The following is an 18887-nucleotide window of genomic DNA, read 5'->3' as shown; positions in this document are numbered from 1 at the left end:
CATGAAAGTTGTTATGCTTCTATACATGGTATATGTATAGTTATGCTTGTATGTGTGTATATGTATACAGTATGGGTATATATATAGCACATGCATGCATGCATCACGTGTGTGGTGTTTGAGATTCACCTGCATTGCAGTAGCAGTGACTGACCTGGTTTTGGTTTTGGCCAGCTTTGTATCAATGTCAAATAACCAGGACAGATGTAGTCACTGCAGGCGAGTGCATGTTAAACCGTTAGAATTGAGTGTTATTATAAAGTCAAATCCATTAAGTTTTAAATACACATAAGTAAATCATGATTTGTTAGTTAGTCATACTTTTCTACTACCAGTACACAGTCTGCCTGTATGTTAAAGCAATTTAAAATTTTATGACATAAAAATTCTTTGAGCTACGTTTTCTGCAGATTTTAGGTTCATTTGGCTGATGACACACAACGACACCTTGAACAGGCTCAAATAATTTATTTTTTTGGTTCCTTATTTCATTAATTTGTCGACTGAATCCCATCACATTTTTTTGAATGTGCAAAGTGTGCCTAATTATGTACTCTGCGGTATGTACATAAGCTGCAGGTCATGTCACATCTTGAAGTTTATTCCCCCCTAAAAAAACATTTCCCTTTTCCTGCTAGAACGGGCCTTCTAGTTGCTTTCTCTATAACTATCACTGTGCAAGCCACACACATCATTTGCCCAATTTCCATGTAGGTACATAGTCACTGATATGGTCATAACCACTTTATTGCTCAATTTCCTATTTTTGAGGGGAATAAACTTCAAGTTTCCACAGAGAAGCCATGACCTTATCACAGATGCCTGGCTGAACACACAGTTTTTTGGGAGGGGAATAAACTTCAAGACGAGATATGATCTGTCTGTTAAGAGGCACAAAGGCTCTCTAAAACTTGCCCAGACAACTGCTTTATGACAATCAAGATTAACATAAAAATGGCCAAATTCTCCTTTTAAAGCAGGTGTAAACAGGCTGCAAACAGGTTTCCTTGCAAAGCCTCCTGTTGAAATGGGAGCAGTAATCTGAGCAAGACAAAGACATAGGCCAAAGAGACGAGCCGAAAGGATTTTTGCCACAAGGATCACACTTTTTCAGTGTGACACAAAATCGTGCACACAAAATCGTTAAGCGTTACAGATTAAGAAGCCATGCAATATTAAAGTTAGGCTACTGGAAGAAATCAAAGGTGACATTAAATCTCAGACTCAACGTTCACATTCCATTCCAGCAGTTGTTAAACTCCTCGCTACATTACAAATATTGGCATCAGGATCATTTCAAACAGTCAAAGCATCAGCAGTGGGGATTTTGCAGTCTGCACTCAGCCGTATCACAGCACAAGAACTTAACACTTTGCTACAGCGCACCAGTCAATACATACATTTCCCCACCGGCCTTGTATAGTATTTAAATTTACTGGAACCTCATAAACAACAGATCAACTTTTTTATCGGCAAATCTTTGTTTTTGCTGTTTTGACTGACTTGGTGGCTGATCCACGATACAAAGAGAGAAGGAGGCCCATTCAATTGTGCTTTTAAATGCATGCAATTTGTGGTATAGTGGGCGGAGAAAGGTGCTTATTACCCGATAAACTGGAGGTTTGGTAAAATATGGTGTAAAATACGGTGTAAACTGAGGTATCAGAGCGTGCGTTTTTTGCAGGTTTGCCATGGTGCTGATAGCGCTCCGTTTGCAAGTGTACGTACATCTGGCCCTCACTGCTTATGTATGGATCTCCTGCTGCTTTTCCTCTTATCTTCACTTTCTCTCTCCTTCTACGCCGGTCCATTCCTCAGTGTCCTTCATTTCCCCGCCCTCTCCTCTCATTTGTTATTTGCCCTTCTTCATCAGAATGATTGGATTGCGTCTGAATAACCTTTTAATCTTTTCCCTCCAATATCTTTTAAAAAATCTGGATACATTTTTGACTGCTATATCCAGATACAGTATAAAACTATAAAATTGTCTTAATTTAAAGATTACCACCAGACACATTAGAAGCCTTAGTGTGTTCACTGTAGATGCCTCCAACACTGCTGGTTTAGGAACACAACAAAACAAGATAAGCCAGCCAGCCACTCTTTGCAGTCATCTAATCATTCAACCACTAACCCCTTTTTATATTCTCACTATGTACAAAATCCAAAGCAAACACTGACCAGCTAATTAGCTGAGTACCTCTATTCAAAACAACACTATGATACCCTGGACCACTTTGACAATTCATCCATGGTACCACTGACTAAATCACTAAACTTTCCCTCACCACAAGGTTATCTCACACAGTACAGACTGTGTACTGTCATTCCCTGTGTTGGCTGTAGGTTTCTCTCCCATTGATCCAGCCAACTTCATTAAGCCGGAATAAAGCACCTAACTAGTGACATTCTTTGTTACATAAGAGGTTGGTATGTCTCATCTTAAGTCAATCTCCAGCTGTAAATCAAGACAAGTTCTCAAAGACCCATATGGTTTTCCAGTCTCAAAGAAACTTGAAGGGAAGTTAGAAAGCACAATTAATTGTATATGTAACACTTTTTACAGTTAATCATTCACCAATAATTACAGCACATAGCTGTGTCGGCATTATTGAAAGACTATGATTTACTTTACCTTGCACGGCAACCGGATTCTCACGATATCACATTACAATGTTGAAATCCATCTTGTTAGGCTCCAACCTGATGTGTTTGTGTTTTGGTCTGCCATCTTACCACACCAATCAGTGTCCAGTGAGGAGCTACAGGCAATGGTTAGGTGTGTGTGTGTGTGTGTGTGTGTGTGTGTGTGTGTGTGTGTGTGTGTGTGTGTGTGTGTGTGTGTGTGTGTGTGTGTGTGTGTGTGTGTGTGTGTGTGTGTGTGTGTGTGTGTGTGTGTGTGTGTGTGTGTGTGTGTGTGTGTGTGTGTGTGTGTGTGTGTGTGTGTGTGTGTGTGTGTGTGTGTGTGTGTGTGTGTGTGTGAGAGGGCCATGGCTGCACAGATGGCTCATCCAATCACCTGCCAGGTATTTTCTTAAAGTGCTTGCCCTTTCCAAATGTTTTTCCAATTTTCAGATGGTTCTGTGTTACAAACCATCTGGCATTTCAGGTTATGATTTTAAAACATAAAAATCTGGAATAAGAAAGTACAGTGGTCAAGTAATGTTTAATAATAATTCCCCAAAAAACAGTACTTTTTACCATTACATCTAGCTATATAATTTTCACCACAGTCTTACAGTTGCGTAGAAAACAAAGGCCCAGTCTGGCCATCTGCTAGGCTAAGCTAAGATGAATCATCACGCTTACTTGGATCCAATTTTGTACTTTCAGAGTGATGTCAGCAGATGCCACTGACAGAATGAAATGTGATGCTTGTGCTTCTGACATGTTTTCCACCATTTGACATTGTAGTGTGTGATGGTTAACATATCCGGGAGTGTTCAACACAAGCATGTGTGACAGTTGGTAATTTTGAAAACACGGGATTAAGCCAGTCAGGGTGAATTTGGCTGGAGAGAAAGCATATGCTTAGCGTTTATTGAGGAAACTGTAAACATGTGATCCTACGTGGACAATAGCCGTATTTGGGTCGCCAATTCATGACACCTCTTCTCCAATGATTAACAAAAATATGAATACAGTTACTGATAAAATTCCAAGAGATACATCTTTTTTTTTATTGTATCCCATTAAAAGTGTTTGAAATTAATTTTGTAACACAGAAACAAAGTATAAAATAAACATACAGTTTGTCCATAGTCTCTTTCAAAACCCAAATCAATAGAGTGAAAGAGAAAAACCTAAACAAGTAGCGCCAGGAGGTGGTGAATGGTGAAACAACAGTAGCAATCAGCAATGTTATTCTTTAAACAGAAAGACATTAACCAGGCTTCATGCATATTAATCACCCTTGCATTTTGTTCTTATTCCTCCCCCCTCTTCTGTCCCTCCTTCAACACTCCTCAACTTCTTTCTCCGCCTCGCTCCTCTCATCTTCTAAGACTATAATCACTAGGCTTACACTTCACTGTCACTCCTCAATGCCAGCGTGAATATGTGCACTTGTTTTTTTTCCTGTCTATTTGTGTGCCTGCATGTACTCCATGTGTACAGTATGTGTATTTTTATGTTTTTAAGCCCATGCAATTTGTACATGGGTGTGGGTGAACACATGCATTTCCATGCTTTTTACACTCTGCTACAGGGTGGTCCACCCCCTTCTAGAGGTGGGGGGGGGGGGACGATAAAGCATAGTATCGTGATACTTGGTATGCCAAGTATCAAACTTTTATTATATAAATTTCACATTTCAATATAACTTTCTGAATTACAGATTATTGCAATATGGTTAAAATCAAAATACTATTGTATTGTGAAATAAGGATTATGAGAATACAGAATCTTGGTGATTCCCACCCCGACCCCCTTCTGGGTCTCGTAAAATACGTTAGTAGACCTGTATTCTGACTCACAAGGAATATTATTATTATTATTATTATTATTAGTAGTAGTAGTAGTAGTAGTAGTAGTAGTAGTATGTTGCATTAATAATCATTGGTTGGTTTTTGAAACAAAAATAGGGCTAGATATTTTTATGTTTTTATGGATCTGACCTCTAGTAGCCCTGTGGAGCAGGTTTCTTAATGAATGTGTCAAACTAATGTTTGGTTTGTCACAAAGACTCACATGCACACACCTTGCAAATAAAGAATACTGCTTGCAAGGATGTAAACAATGTTGGTTTCAAAATGTGAAAAACAAATTAGCTTTTCAAATGTTTTGTTTTAGTTTTTTTAAGCATAAGCAATGACCACTTTGGACTTTGAAGTAGAGAAGTTCAAATTTCTATGATGAATCTAGTCTTTCATTGAACTGGATGGACTGAGTGTAATTTACAATATTTTACCATTTCCACTAAAGTCAGTGTCTAATGTTGTTATTAATTGTTGTGCTTTGATTGTATATTGATATGGCAAAAAGATGGCATGACTAGAGAAAGAAGAAACACTCAAACCAACAAACATTTGAACTATGCCTCGTATTGTTCACACATTTGTTGATTTGTGCCCAAATGTAAATGTCCAACCCTCATTTCAATAGATGGATTGAATGGACTGTCCTGATTTCATTATTGTTAATCTCTCTGTCCATCTGGGAACATACTTCACTACTGCAATTATCTTGTCAAAGCCTGGAGAATCAGCACATCTCATTATTGCATTTCAGCTTTATAAGAGTTACGCCCATTGAGGGAATCTACACACTGTAGTTTGTCAATTTCACATGTAGGACAAAACTGAATCTGTTTCATCAAACTCTGAAATAACATATCTTACTATAATGTTTGGACATTTTCACATTTAACCTGATTGTCCCAAGTGGGCTGCTACAATATCCGTTCATAATGAGATTGTGTATTTGCAGTCACATTTTTAAGAATAACTCCTCATTATCTCTCTCTCTCTCTCTCTTTCTCTCTGTTGTCTATCTCCATGTTTCTTCAGATCACCAGAAGCTGGAAAGAGAGGCTCGAATTTGTCGCCTATTGAAACATCACAACATTGGTGACCACACGTCTTTCTGTTTTTTTTCCTCTTACCACCAACATATGTCTGATTAAATGAATCCCATCTATTACCATTCATTATAAAGTGAAGACCTATTTATTATTGTTATGACTTGCATAATCTGTTTATTACTTTTTATTACCAATGTATCACATTTCTATTACTAATACCTTTTGTAAACTGAGATCATTTAGTTAGTATTACCTAAAGTTATAAATCTTATTTACTTATTACAACAAAGGAAAACCCATCCTTACGGTACTGTGATACACAAGTATAACCATATATCCTTCTGTTTCCGTTGATTTAGTTGGCCATTTTACCATACTGTAAATATGTATGATGTAAGACTAAATTATTTTGACCCCCTGTGTTTTCTACTTCACACACAATCGCTCCCTTTCTTTTTAATTTTATTTCCCAGTTAAAATGCAGAAATGTTACTGTGGTATTCAGAAATGTTCTAGCCAAAGCAGGGTGCATTTATAAAAACCAATCTTTATTTTTTTTATCTTTCTCCTCCAGTTCGTCTTCATGACAGTATATCAGAGGAGGGCTTCCACTACCTCCTGTTTGACCTGTAAGTTCTCCTCTCCTCTCCTCTCTTCTGCTCTTGTTCCAAGCTCATTTTCTGCCCCTTTTTTTCTTCTTCCTCCCCCACTCTGATTCCCCACACTTGCTTACATATACAATTACATAAATCTCACTCCTATATCCCCTCCACAACCACCCACGCCCTCCACATCCATCTCTCGGCAATTGCCTCTAGTTTCCATGGATACAGTGTTGGAAGGGGGGAGGATTGGGGGAAGGGGGGTACTGTAAGGAATCCTTATTTTATAGCCTTCATAGTACCCCACCTCACTTACCAATCCAAATATCCCAATATTTGTGTGTTTGTGTTTGTGTGTGTGTGTGTGTGTGTGTGTGTGTGTGTGTGTGTGTGTGTGTGTGTGTGTGTGTGTGTGTGTGTGTGTGTGTGTGTGTGTGTGTGTGTGTGTGTGTGTGTGTGTGTAGGGTGACCGGAGGTGAACTGTTTGAGGACATCGTAGCCAGAGAGTATTACAGCGAGGCCGATGCCAGGTAGGAATGCAGCCTTCACTCATATGTGTCTCCTTGTCCTAAAATGGTCTCTGTCTTCTGTTGTCTTCTCTTGTCTTTTGTTTTTTAGTTTTACGTATTTTTCCTTTTCTCTTGTGACTCTGCTTTACTCTCTTTTCTGCTCTTCGCTCCTATTCTTCTTGTTTCCTTTTTCTGTTTTCTGCTCCAAACATGCCTTCTCTGCGGGGTTGCTTTCCTTTCTCTTGACTTCTGTTTGTTATTACTCTCCTCTTTTGTTTCTATTGCATTTTCTTGTCTCTCTTGCTAGCTTCATTTCTAACTTATCTCCTATTTTCATTGCCATATCACTACTATTTTTTCTTTGCTCTTTCCTTCTTTACCCCCTTGGGTTTTACTATTCCTCCTCTCTCGTTTGCATTTCCCTTCAATAAATGCCACAGTATTTCACCTGTCACCCTGACAAAGGACTGACCTTTATGTAGGTTTGACCAATATGGGAGTGCGGGTCTGCGACTTGGTGACAGCATTTTGTGATCCTCATCTTACATCTGATATCTTGTAGTTAATCTTGAGTTTTTTGATTAAAATGAATGGACAAGTGATTTCTTCAAAGTACAAAACATGCCACAGCAAGAAGCACTTGGCACAAAAGAAAGTTTCCGTTGTTCTACTACGGCCCGGACCGGGCCAGATGGCGGTACCGGACCGCCAAAGCTAACCCGTACAGGTTTCCCATTCATTCCTATGGGGAGATATCGTTGGCTTTCAACATAAATTTAGTATATTGACACTTATAATTTCATCACAGCATTAATACCACAGATACCTTAGGGTCTTACAATTCTAACACTGTTGTCCGATTTCAATTGAACGCATTTTCATGAATTTGAGAGGTCTTGTTAGGAGGCTACATAATCTGCGCCCGTGTACTTCCGTGAACTCCGCGCTGGGAAATTCAGCCAATCACGGACCAGAATTTAGAAGAAAACGCCAATCAAACATTGCAAGGTTTTTGTAAGGCGGGACATGGAAATAAGACAAGCCAATGGGCGGGACATAAAATTTTGACTCCTACTATGGCCAGGCCAAGACCCGCCCTTCAATCCCTAGTATTGGCCAGGTGTCCATGTTTACGCCGGGTAAAGTAACCCCATTTGTTCAGGTCCTAACCACTGACAATCCACCATCCTAACCTTAAGCACTTGAAGAGAAATACCTAACCCCAACCAATTGAGCTGCTTTGTAGGGTGGGATTTGGCGTGGCCATAGTAGGATTTGTAATTTGGCGGGCGGCACACACACATAAGACACAGATAGGACCCAGTGGTAGAAGGCGATTCTGGAAGTCCCATACTTTTAGCATTTGTGCGTCTGTGAAGTCTCACCTTCTCTCTTTCTTTTCTTTTCTTAATTTTCATTCAGCCCTATTCTTAACTTTTTTATTCACCCTCCACCGCCACCACTCATGCTGTTTTGTATCTCACTCCCACCACTTGTGCTGACTCATCAACAGACACAGTTCACTTTAACCAATGGTGGAAAAGGAAATTGAATAGAAGGAGGGTGGAGAGACAATAGACTGAGAGAAGAGTGAGAGAGATACTTAAAAGTGACAATTGTGGTGTGGTTGTTAGTCCATTCAGAAAATTAAAAGTAAAGTAGAATAGTCTGATGTTGTTGAAATGCATGCCAGTATGGCACCGTAAATGGTTGTCTTTAGCTCTTGTCTTGACTCTAAACGTTTTGACTTGTAGCTTTAGAACAGTGGACTCTGCTATTTTGAGTAAAATGTTATTTAGATTAATCTTTCCCAAAGTTAAAACATATCTTTTGTTGTGTTCTTCACTAGTAGCTTGTAAATGTAGACTTCATGGTAATGTTTTTTTGTAAGTTTGGGTCCCGGGGATACAAGTTTGGGAATCCCTGATCTAAATAATTGGCTTTGTAACCACTTCATATTACATTTATTCAAAATGCTTTAAGTATTAAGTAATGCTTTAAATACTGTGTTGCATTCAATGATAGAAGGATTTTTATTTTCAGTTTCCTGAATTGAATTATCCATCTATTTTCTGTACCCCTTTATCCTATTCATGCCATTGCTTGGTCGGGTTCTATCCCAGTGTAACCCCAGCTGAAATTTCTATGAAATATATTTGTTATATTATATTTTATTGTGTACAACAAGTAGTCTAAAATAATTTAAATTTGGGCAAGAGTGGCAAGCTTTGGCTCACAGCTCAGGTTATAGTCAGTGCAGCTCGATTACAAGTTAAATGTAATTAAAGTGCCCATATTATGAAAAATCCCTTTTTCTGGTATTTGGGTCCTCTGTCTTCAGTCTCTGGATGAGCTGTTAAAAATCTCCAACTACCCGAGGCGAGCTGGCTAACGCTAGCATGCTAGCTCGTTCTCAATGGCAAAACACTGCTACAACACACACTAGTTCACTCTAATCTACAAAAGACCTACTTCCATGTCCCTGTTCTGCGGGTATTCCACAAGTGTGCCCTTGTTTAGACAAAGTCTCCCAGCTAATTCTGTCTTGTACTGACCAGAGTTGGAGAAATGTATCTAGTTGATGTGATCTTACCTAGCTGCTGCGCATGTGTGACTCTCAACAAAGATAGTATAGAAGTGAGATGTCTCACTCTGTAGCTAGAACAAGTGAGAGGTCTCACTCTGTAGCTAAAACAAAGACCTTAACACACAGGGTTAAAACAGGATCGGCGGCAATGTGCGGTTCAACAAAAATATGGTGTTTTTGAAAATAAAACCATGTAAACCTATTCTGGAACAACCTTAACATACAATTATGAACCTGAAAAGGAACATAATGTGGGTGCTTTAAGCCTGGTATGGCCTATTTCTTATAGTCATAGTTTTTCACACTCTGTGTTGATTAGCTGTTGGAACGAATTAGATAAACATTTTGGTTTCACTATTGCTCTGCAGTGGTTCTAAAATTATTTTTTGATATTTTTAACAAAATATTCAGCCAAATGTTGGCAGCTGCCATGCCTTGCATCAGCAACAACCTGATGATGAAGCCTTGTACGGCTTCATCATATTGGACTTTGTGGTGACGTTTGAGGTGCTGGTAAAGATTTGTGGTGCTACCTTGCGGTGCTGCAGTGAGGGCAAAGCATGCCTTGGAAATCACATCAGACTGACCCTCGTTGTTTTGCTTGAATCCAAAATACTTCCACACCAACAAATGCAAGCCTGCGAGTTTGGTTTGAGACTAAGTGGTTGGCTGATTCTCGTCACTAGCACCTGGGTTTTAATCTATATCCATTTTGTTAATTTCCTGTTGCCCTAGATAGACAATACTGCAGCCTTGAAGGCTTCCCGAACTACGCTCAACGAGTGAAACGCATGACTAAAAGGCGCTTTGTCATTGGCTGAGGGTGAACTTTGTAAAAAACCTTAAAGGGGCAGCATTGCAGCGGTTGGGATTGCTTTAAAAACTATTTTATACAGTGTTGTACATGTTTAGAACTCACTAAAGAAAGTGTTTGTGAAGCAGTTGGCTCGTAAAATTAAATGACAGCCAAAGTAATTTAAAGATTAAATTGCAAACAGGGCTGAATCGAGCTCGCGATTTTATATTTTATCGTGCAGGCCTACACTTGTATGATTGCAAAATCTCTTCCCAAACCAAGCGTTAGCTTAATGCGTCAATCTCATTTAATGACATAACAACTATAAGATCCCTTTTTAAATGTGTTAAATGATCATATTTGAGGCAGCTGAGAGATGTACTGTATGTATGTATAATACAGGGGTGGGAATCTGTTGACCTTGGCACCTCACAATTTGATTCAAAGGCCAATGATTTGATTCTTAACCGATTATGGATGCATCTCGATTTTTTTTTTAAATATACGTATACATTTGAGTTTCCTCTTTAGTTTGCTAATCACTTCCTTGACAAAGCAGCTAGACAAAGCTTAGATTTTGACATATATTTGTCACACACAAGTTTTAATTTAATATTTTGTGTACTGTTTTTTTTTTTTATACAGTCATTCCTTTCTTAAGCCTCAAAGAGATTTTGGGAAAGTCACCTTCTCTCACAGTAATCTTGTTTCAAGGTGGTGTGCATGAGGTGGTCACATGTAATGTGATAAAGTAGATGAACAGCCTATATGTGTTTTGCCTATTTTATGTACCGTATGTCTTATTAGATCATGTGTGTGTATATATACAAAATGTAATCCATATTGTTTTCTTTTTGCCATCTTTTTTTTTTTTTCTGCACTCTTGCCAACAACTCTAAGTTGTTGTCCATTATCCCATCCTGTTTCATTCCCTCTCTTTTGGGATTTTTACTTGTCTTGAGACAGTAACTCCACACATGAACGATTGTTAAGTTATCTGCAATGAGCATCGAATCGTTCTAGAGAGAATTGATTATTTTTCCCATCCCTAGTATAATATAGGAATAACTATAATATTTAGGCCCAAATTCTTTGTTCTAATGGATGACTTGGTGGATAGATGACACGGTTGAATGAACGGTTGAAGAAATGACAAGCTGACATCCTATATCATACAGTAGCAGCTGTAGAATCTTTGTACACATTTTGTACAACCTGTAAAGATGTTACTGTTTTATTTTTTCCTCTTTTACACTGACAAACTCTCAGCTGTCTGGGTCAATCACTTTCATGCTTTTATTTGCTAACTACAGTATCTGGGATTTTTGCCTGTTCATCTAGTGTGCACTAGGGAGGACAGTTGTTTTGTCAAAACTGCATATTTAGTCGTGGCCCAACAACTGCCAGCAAATTTATTCTCATGACTGATGCCAAAGAGCTTCTGTTTTGGCTTTGGTCCAGCCATTTTTGCAAGCTAACAAAGGCGTGTATGTTTGCTGTAATATTAACTTTTATTTTTTTTTGTCAGTTTGGTAAATGTAGACATTTTTTATTTTTTCAGTTTTGAGAACAGAGTTACATTATGTGTGTATAGGCTGCCATGTACCTACAGTACTAATAAATGCCCATCTAAACCCCCTTGTGATCGCTGGCTTTCCGACCCACCTTGTAGCCCTTGCGGTACTCATCCCTGGCTCATGTTCCATGCACACAGACAAACGCACTCCCTCTCCCCTACCTTCACCTCTTTGGATGTCAGTCATCCAGGCCAGTATCCCCTCCCACCCTCACTCCCTTGGAGACCAGCAATAATTGGGACTTTAATTAGCTATGATAATTAGTCTCACACTCACTCACAGACCCCAAACTGTGCTGCATCCCCTCTTGTCGCCCCCTGTCAGAATTTATTACAGTGTCTCTTTAGTAGTGTATGATTGGATTTAGGCCATTAGATTTGAGCCTGTGCGAACATTTTCAAAACTTTCCGATATTAAGCCAAACACCAGACTGGACCAGTATATCAAATTCTTCTGATAGGGCGTCACACTTGACGGAGGCACTCCCAAGTAGACAAAATGACACTTAGAGAACCCGTGATTGAAATAACACTAGAAGAAGCAAAGAGTGAAGCAAGTTGCATCTTAATACAAAATGTTGCCATGTTGGCTCAGTTTTCTTTGAGACTAACACCGCCATATCTCTGACACTACTTTCTAGTTAACAAACCCCCATTTTTGTGCACCAACAAAATTGCAGATATCCCATGTGTTCATCCAATCAGATAAAGCTCATCACAGAACGGATGGGAAAAACGCTATTTTGTTTGCATGGTGAATTACAGTATTTAATCAGATTATCTTGTTTTTTGTACATATTTATTTTCATTTTTACATTAATTTCACAGTACTGAAACATTTGTTCCCAATACACACAAGTGCACGTTTTGTAATTTAGTATTGGAAGAATACTGAGGCATATGAGAGGGAGAGAAGGAGCCTTGTCTTGACACACAGACCGGCTCTGTATTCAATTTTTCTCCCAGTATTACTTTACCGCAGAGAACAATTGGACATTGTGGCTCAAAGTGCTGAAAAAGTCAAATTTGGTTGGCTTGTGTGACGAGTGCTGTACTTTTTTCCTCTTTGCCCCACCAGCAGTTCATAAACCAACGACTCCTTTGAAATGACATAACGGTTTTGGTCAGCAAGATAGATGCACACAAAAATAGACAAACTTAGGAGTGGGACAGCATTTCTAAATGCTATACACAATAGGTCGGGTCCAGCTGTGCGTCCATGCATGCATACAGCAAAGTTTTCCATCACTTTCACTTTACATCAAAGAGCAAAGTTCAGTTCAAACAGCAGGACAAGGAATAACTGAATGTAGGGCTTGGCATAGTGAAGAAATGAAACGGATACACGTTTCATTCTCTGGGAATCTAGACTCCGTCAGCAGCATGAACCTTCTGGAAGATGAAACAATGATATCAGTTATGATGTATTCTCCTAACTATGTGACCCATGCACAATGAAAAAGATGTACACCCATCTATGCCTCCCTGCCCTGTTAACACTTAGTCCTCACTATTGGGTTTACTAACTATTTCTTAGATAGCCTTTCCTTTTATTGTTTATCCATCCATCTGTCTATCATGTATAGAATTTTGAAAAATGTTGGTAGAATTTAGGGAAACAATGGCTCTCATTAATACATGTTACACCGACTGGCCCTGCAATTAAAATCAAGAAGGTCTGCATTATTTGTCTGCGATAATGTATTGACTGAAGCTTTACTGTCATTTGTTGCCCAACAGCAGCCAATATGCATTAGGTTTACTGTATGGTGAGTTATGTGAAGCTGATTCTTTACAGGTGTTTTCTTAAGTCCTTTAGCTCTTACTTTAAAGCTATTTTACAGAATCTTTGGCATGTTTCGCGTCTTTGTCCGGGGTCAATAATCAAGTTCTAGGTCCTCCACGAACAAGCCTTTAGTATTCCAAAAATAGAAGAGTATGACAATAGTTTGACAGATGCTATGGGTTACAAATGGGGTATAGGTTTTTATTAAAGGTAGCACCGAAAAAGAACCTGGATCTAGGGTGAAAGAGTAAAAGCCAGCGTAAAAAGCATTGTTTCACTGTCCTCTCTGGTTAAAAGTTTGTTACACCCATAAGTCAATGCTGGGTGTGGTCAGAAATGTGCCCTGTAGTCACCACACTCAGCATAATTTCCCAGCACACTAATATACTATGAAGTACACTACACCATGCAGCAAGGTGAAAAGATAAAGAAGTGGAGATCAGCAGAAACAAAATGAAGTTGTTTTAAATGTTTGTACTAAGGATTACCTTGAGGAGTGTTAGATCATAAGCTGTGCGTGTACGTGTTTTTGAGGATTGTATCTATAGAAGTGTTTGTGTTGTGTGTGTGTGTGTGTGTGTGTGTGTGTGTGTGTGTGTGTGTGTGTGTTGATAAGCAAGCATGCAGTATTATCTCTCTCATTCTCTCTCTCAGTCCACCCACTAACTAGACACTGTGTGGGTTGGGATCCTGCAGGCTGCCTGTCTCTTTGCGCCTGCTATTAGTCACATTTTGTGCACATTACACTCATTGCACCAAGCCTACATACACACATATTTAAATGTACACACTCTCACAATAGAGGGAGGTACAATAGGTGCATGAATCTCTCACACAGTAATGTGTTTTCCTTTTAGTGATGGAAAAACAACCTGGCATCAGCCCACCACTTTTCTATGATTCAGTTTCATCCCATACATAAGCGTCCTATCTTCTCTTTAACAATCTGTCACCTTTTTTCTTTTGGTTTACTCCTCTCCTCGCCTATGTCTGTGTTGATGTGATTTTTGTCTGGCAGGTTGTTGCTCTTGTCTCTCATCATGTTTAAAAAAGCAAAACGAAACGTTTTTGTCTCCTCCACCCACATTCACCCACCTATCCCTCTCCTTCCAACATCTTTATCTGCATCAATCACCCTTGCCTCCTTCCCCTCTTCCTTCTCATTTCTTCTGACATCTATGTCACTTGGCCTCCTCTAATCTAACCTGCCATTTTCTCATCTTAAATTTTTTTTCATTTATCATACATTGGTGCTGCTCGTCCCTCTGTTCACCTGGCATCTTCTTTCTTTGTCCTTCACTCCTCTCCCTTGCCCTCCTCCACCTTCATCTCTCTCTGTACATCTCCTTGGTCCATCCATCTTTATCCCTCCTTTCACCTCACTCCACCCCCACGGCCCCTCCTCTCTCTGTGTTTTGTCTTCACAGTCACTGTATCCATCAGATTCTAGACAGTGTCCATCACATTCACCAACATGACATAGTGCACAGAGACCTGAAGGTTAGTATATTTAGAGGAGCATCTGCATCCCTGCTTCCTTTCCTTCCTCCGTCCCTTTCCTCCTTCCTTCCTTGCTCCTCCGTCTCGTCGTGTCGTGTGTTTGTGTCTTCAGTTGTTGGTCTGATGTCCGCCTGTCCGACTTGTCTCTTGGTATGCTCGTATATTTCCGTTTTTGTTTTTGTTTTTATTGTATGGTATTTAATTTTTTAATTGGAGGACCCTGGCCTGCCTCACCCACTGTCCGTGCCATCTGCCCTCCTACCCGTTGTCTTTACAATCATTTTACAAACAACTATGTTATAAAACTCCTGCTGCACTGACTGACACACACACACACACACACACACACACACACACACACACACACACACACACACACACACTCACACACACACACCTAAAACACCCTTCTACAGGTGTAATAATTATCCAGTGTTTACACATGCCCATACAATCATCAATGTCTCCCACTAGGCTAGTTAAAAGAAGCCACAGTTATATTTATTGTAATACTGTAATACTTGTATCTTACCCTTATCCTTCTCTCTGGCTTAGAGTCCTTTATTTTATTGTAGCGATCCCTGAATTTTTAAGGCAGCCTCATTCAACATTACATGCATGGTAATAGTGTTTGGAGAAAGTAAAATGCTAAAAAAAGAACAGCGCTGCATTGAAAAAAGAATTTGTTATGTTTAATGATATTCTTATACTTGAAGCGTCCCCTAAACTGGTGGGTTATGTATGGAGAGGTTTTTTCATGCCTCATGCCATAGCAAACCCTCAGAACAGTTTTACGGGATGCTGTCTTCTCTCCACAAATTCACTATCATTACTTTTAGGTTTATGCTGAAACAGTGCTGCCCCCTTCCTCTAAATATCCTTATCGAGACATATGAAGTATTACAAGTTAAACCCTCTTACGCACACTCTGTTTACACACATTCTTACCCTGACATAAATGTGAGTTCATAAAAATTTGGTGTAGTGTTTTGCCACACTGATGTAATCCGTGAGTAGTGACTGTTACGGCAAAAGAAAGCATAAATGAATGCTCTTTTCTAAAAAAACTACTTGCCACATAATGATCTCCAACTATAGATTTTATGTAAACTATCAGATTATCTCTAGAGCCCTCATTTCATCATTTACCTGTTTTTTAATAGCATATTATCTAAAAAGGTAATTAGTGCTTACACAATATCTGCAACTACTACAGATAATCTTACAGTAGCACAGCAAAGGCTTTGTGCCAAACTTTAAATGTGTCAAAGTGCAGTTTTATTGCTTGCTTAATCACCAAAATCACGGTATAAAATTTTATATTGTCTGACTTATTGTGTTTTTGATTAATGTTTCCGCAATTATAATTAGCAGCAGTATTTATAGTGATGGCGTAGGCTAGTAGTAGAAATAGAAATTGCTGTTATCATGGCTACAAACGTTTAGATCATTTGATGGCTATTACTATTGTAGCCGTTCCTTTTTATTGACAATGTGCTTTTCATTTACAACAAATTTCAAGTGGAACAACAGACAGGAAGAACTAGTGGTACAGCAATGTATTGGTTCACTGAAAAAAAACCTTTCTAAAAAATGGCAGTTCACAGTAATACACAAATTTTGTTGTAAACCGCAACATCACTTTTGTCCTGAACCAGAGTTAAAAGTGACCATTGTTTTAACTCCTATTTGTGGTTGTGATCTGTAGACCTAATTGTTCAGTTCCTCTTTGAAGAATACTGTGAAGGGGCTAACTTGCAACAGAACCAGAAACAAACACGTCTTATAGCAGATTACATACGTACAAAGAAACACTGCTTCGCACATCGTGTGCATAAAGCTGGCTTTTTATAAACAGTGCAGTTAATACAAAGGGTAAACAGAAACACTACAGAATGGATCTTAAAATGCAGCACATATTGAGTGTGATTTCCCTGGCATTACCACACCTAACTGCTAACTAACACAGGAACGTTTGGGATGATCTCCCTCCATCAGACACAAACACACACACGCCGAAGATTCTCATCCTGCGAGTTACAGAGCTCAACAGCTGACAAACACACACACATACACACACACACAAAACTGCATGCATACCTATACACAAGCACACATTATGTGTGAATGAGGGTATAAGAGAACACACATACATTACATAGATGGAATTCCCTTTAGCCTCGACCGCACATTTTCAGATACATGCGGCCACATGCTTTGCACACACACACACGCACACGCACACGCACACACACACACACACACACACACAGCTCTTAGCATTTGGGCTGTAGATGTGACCTGTCTAGTATTTATTCATCGGGAGACCTTTAGTAACAAGACACAGGATTCTAATTTATAGCCCTGAACTTTACAGCCATGCCAGGCCATCCCTCTTTCTCTCTCGCTCTCTCTCTCGCTCGCTCTCTCTCTCTCTCTCTCTCTCTCTCTCTGTAGCTCAATTTTCTTTCTTTCCCTTTCTCTTGTTTCTCTCATGTTATATTTCGCAAACTGGCAAGACTCCTCCTTTATTCTGTAAATCAGGTGGTCCCTTGTTAGATTAGGCTGCACCCTATTCACAGCTCAGTTTCTGATCTAATTGTAAGGCTAACAGTTTACTGAGTAGTCTTTGTTTGATCAAGAAATATAAGATAACTGTTAAAACTGACATAGCCTTCTCACACAAGTCCAGGCACCAGGATGGAAGTGGTTTTGAAGCAAGCAGAATCAAGACTATGTATATGATGCAAACTTCAAGACTGCCCACAAGAAATAATCCATTATACACCCCAACCCCAAAACATTTGTATTTTTTAGTGTTTTTTTAAAACAATTGTAATTTATTCTGTGTTTAAAACACCCTAATTTAAATACATGGGGATTCTCCTTTATTTGTCCTTGCATTTTCAACAATACACAAATCTGACAAGCTGCTTTTTTCTCATCTGTTGATTTTTTTGACATCATGTCATATGGTACGCGACAGTTGTGGGGTGGATTTTTTTTTTTTAACACTAACTTCCTTTGAATTTTGAGGAACACAGGAAGCACACATGAATATTCCCGCTTTTTGTCACACACAACGCCACATCCCAAACAGCATCGGTGCTTGCGTTTGTGTGTTTTCACGCAGCTCTGCATCAGTCCACACATCCTGGCACTGTACATGGCCCAATGCACACATGTATGTGTTGTCTGTCTCATTGCATATACAGTATATACATATCTTCTTCCCCCACTCAGATACAGCATATCATCTAATTTCTGTATAGACTCAAACTTCAATCATTCCTTTAGCGTCCCTTGCACATTTTTTGAATTTTGTGTTTGTCTTTTTAATGTCCAGTAGCTAACAACAATCAGAGTGACAGTTCTTGTCAGGCCAGATAGGCTGGCAGTAGACATGGCATTGGTCCCAGACACATTTAAATGTTATTAATTGCACAATGACTCACTCCTTCCCTTACCTCCTTCATCAACGCCTTCTGTGCCCTCATGGCCAGCCACATTCTCACACCGTCTATCATCACTCAAGGCCTGCTGACTAAAAAAAATGGAGGGAGATGTGGCATCTCCAACCTCAGCCCGTAAAATGTTTGTTAGATGAGAGTGTCCATGGATAATTTCATCTACAAAGAATAGAGTTTCTAAGATGAATATCACAGAGAATATCCACTGGTTAGTTGCAGAATAGATAAACTCAAAGGAATTTTCTGTTGCAGAGCACCCACAGCTAACAGCTTTCAGGCAAACCGAGTGGAACCCAGAGCTACAGCCAACTCCCAAAAACCTTACTACTGAATGTCGTTTTTGACATCTGACATCTCTATGAGGTGTTTGATCCACTTTATTCCTGCACTCATTTTATTCTTATGCCACCTTTAATGCTGGAAGATCAACACAGAAGAGCAAGCCATCATACCATCCACTTTTGTCTGACATCTGTGTATTGCACATCATAGAAAATGTTGGTGATCTATTAAATGTGTTTTACAGTAGGTCTTATATTT

General features: G+C 39.3%; 1 protein-coding gene and 1 long non-coding RNA gene across 51 annotated transcripts in view; both read left to right on the top strand.

Annotated features, from left to right (window-relative positions):
* Positions 1-18887, top strand: part of camk2b1 (calcium/calmodulin-dependent protein kinase (CaM kinase) II beta 1) — a 72388-nt gene that overhangs the window by 11371 nt on the left and 42130 nt on the right. For 40 of the 50 annotated variants that reach the window (XR_004656609.1, XM_034871485.1, XM_034871478.1 and 37 more), the window contains exons 3-5: positions 5508-5567; positions 6096-6150; positions 6588-6653. Coding sequence is in view for 48 of the 50 variants with exons in the window: in XM_034871485.1 (XP_034727376.1) it covers positions 5508-5567; positions 6096-6150; positions 6588-6653 (181 nt within the window). In the remaining 2 variants the exon portion in view is untranslated. Of the gene's footprint in view, positions 1-5507; positions 5568-6094; positions 6151-6587; positions 6654-14804; positions 14878-18887 lie in introns of those variants that run through there. The other 10 variants (XM_034871479.1, XM_034871474.1, XM_034871508.1 and 7 more) reach the window with 2 other exon arrangements.
* Positions 9044-13804, top strand: LOC117944590. The gene is made up of 3 exons (XR_004656612.1): positions 9044-9276; positions 9307-9346; positions 13794-13804. It is a non-coding gene; the product is annotated as an uncharacterized LOC117944590 (long non-coding RNA).

This window comes from Etheostoma cragini, chromosome 5 (assembly GCF_013103735.1).
Source record: "Etheostoma cragini isolate CJK2018 chromosome 5, CSU_Ecrag_1.0, whole genome shotgun sequence".
Taxonomy (NCBI): domain Eukaryota; kingdom Metazoa; phylum Chordata; class Actinopteri; order Perciformes; family Percidae; genus Etheostoma; species Etheostoma cragini.
Note: the sequence above shows the minus strand (reverse complement) of the source record. Positions and strands in the feature narration are given on the sequence as shown.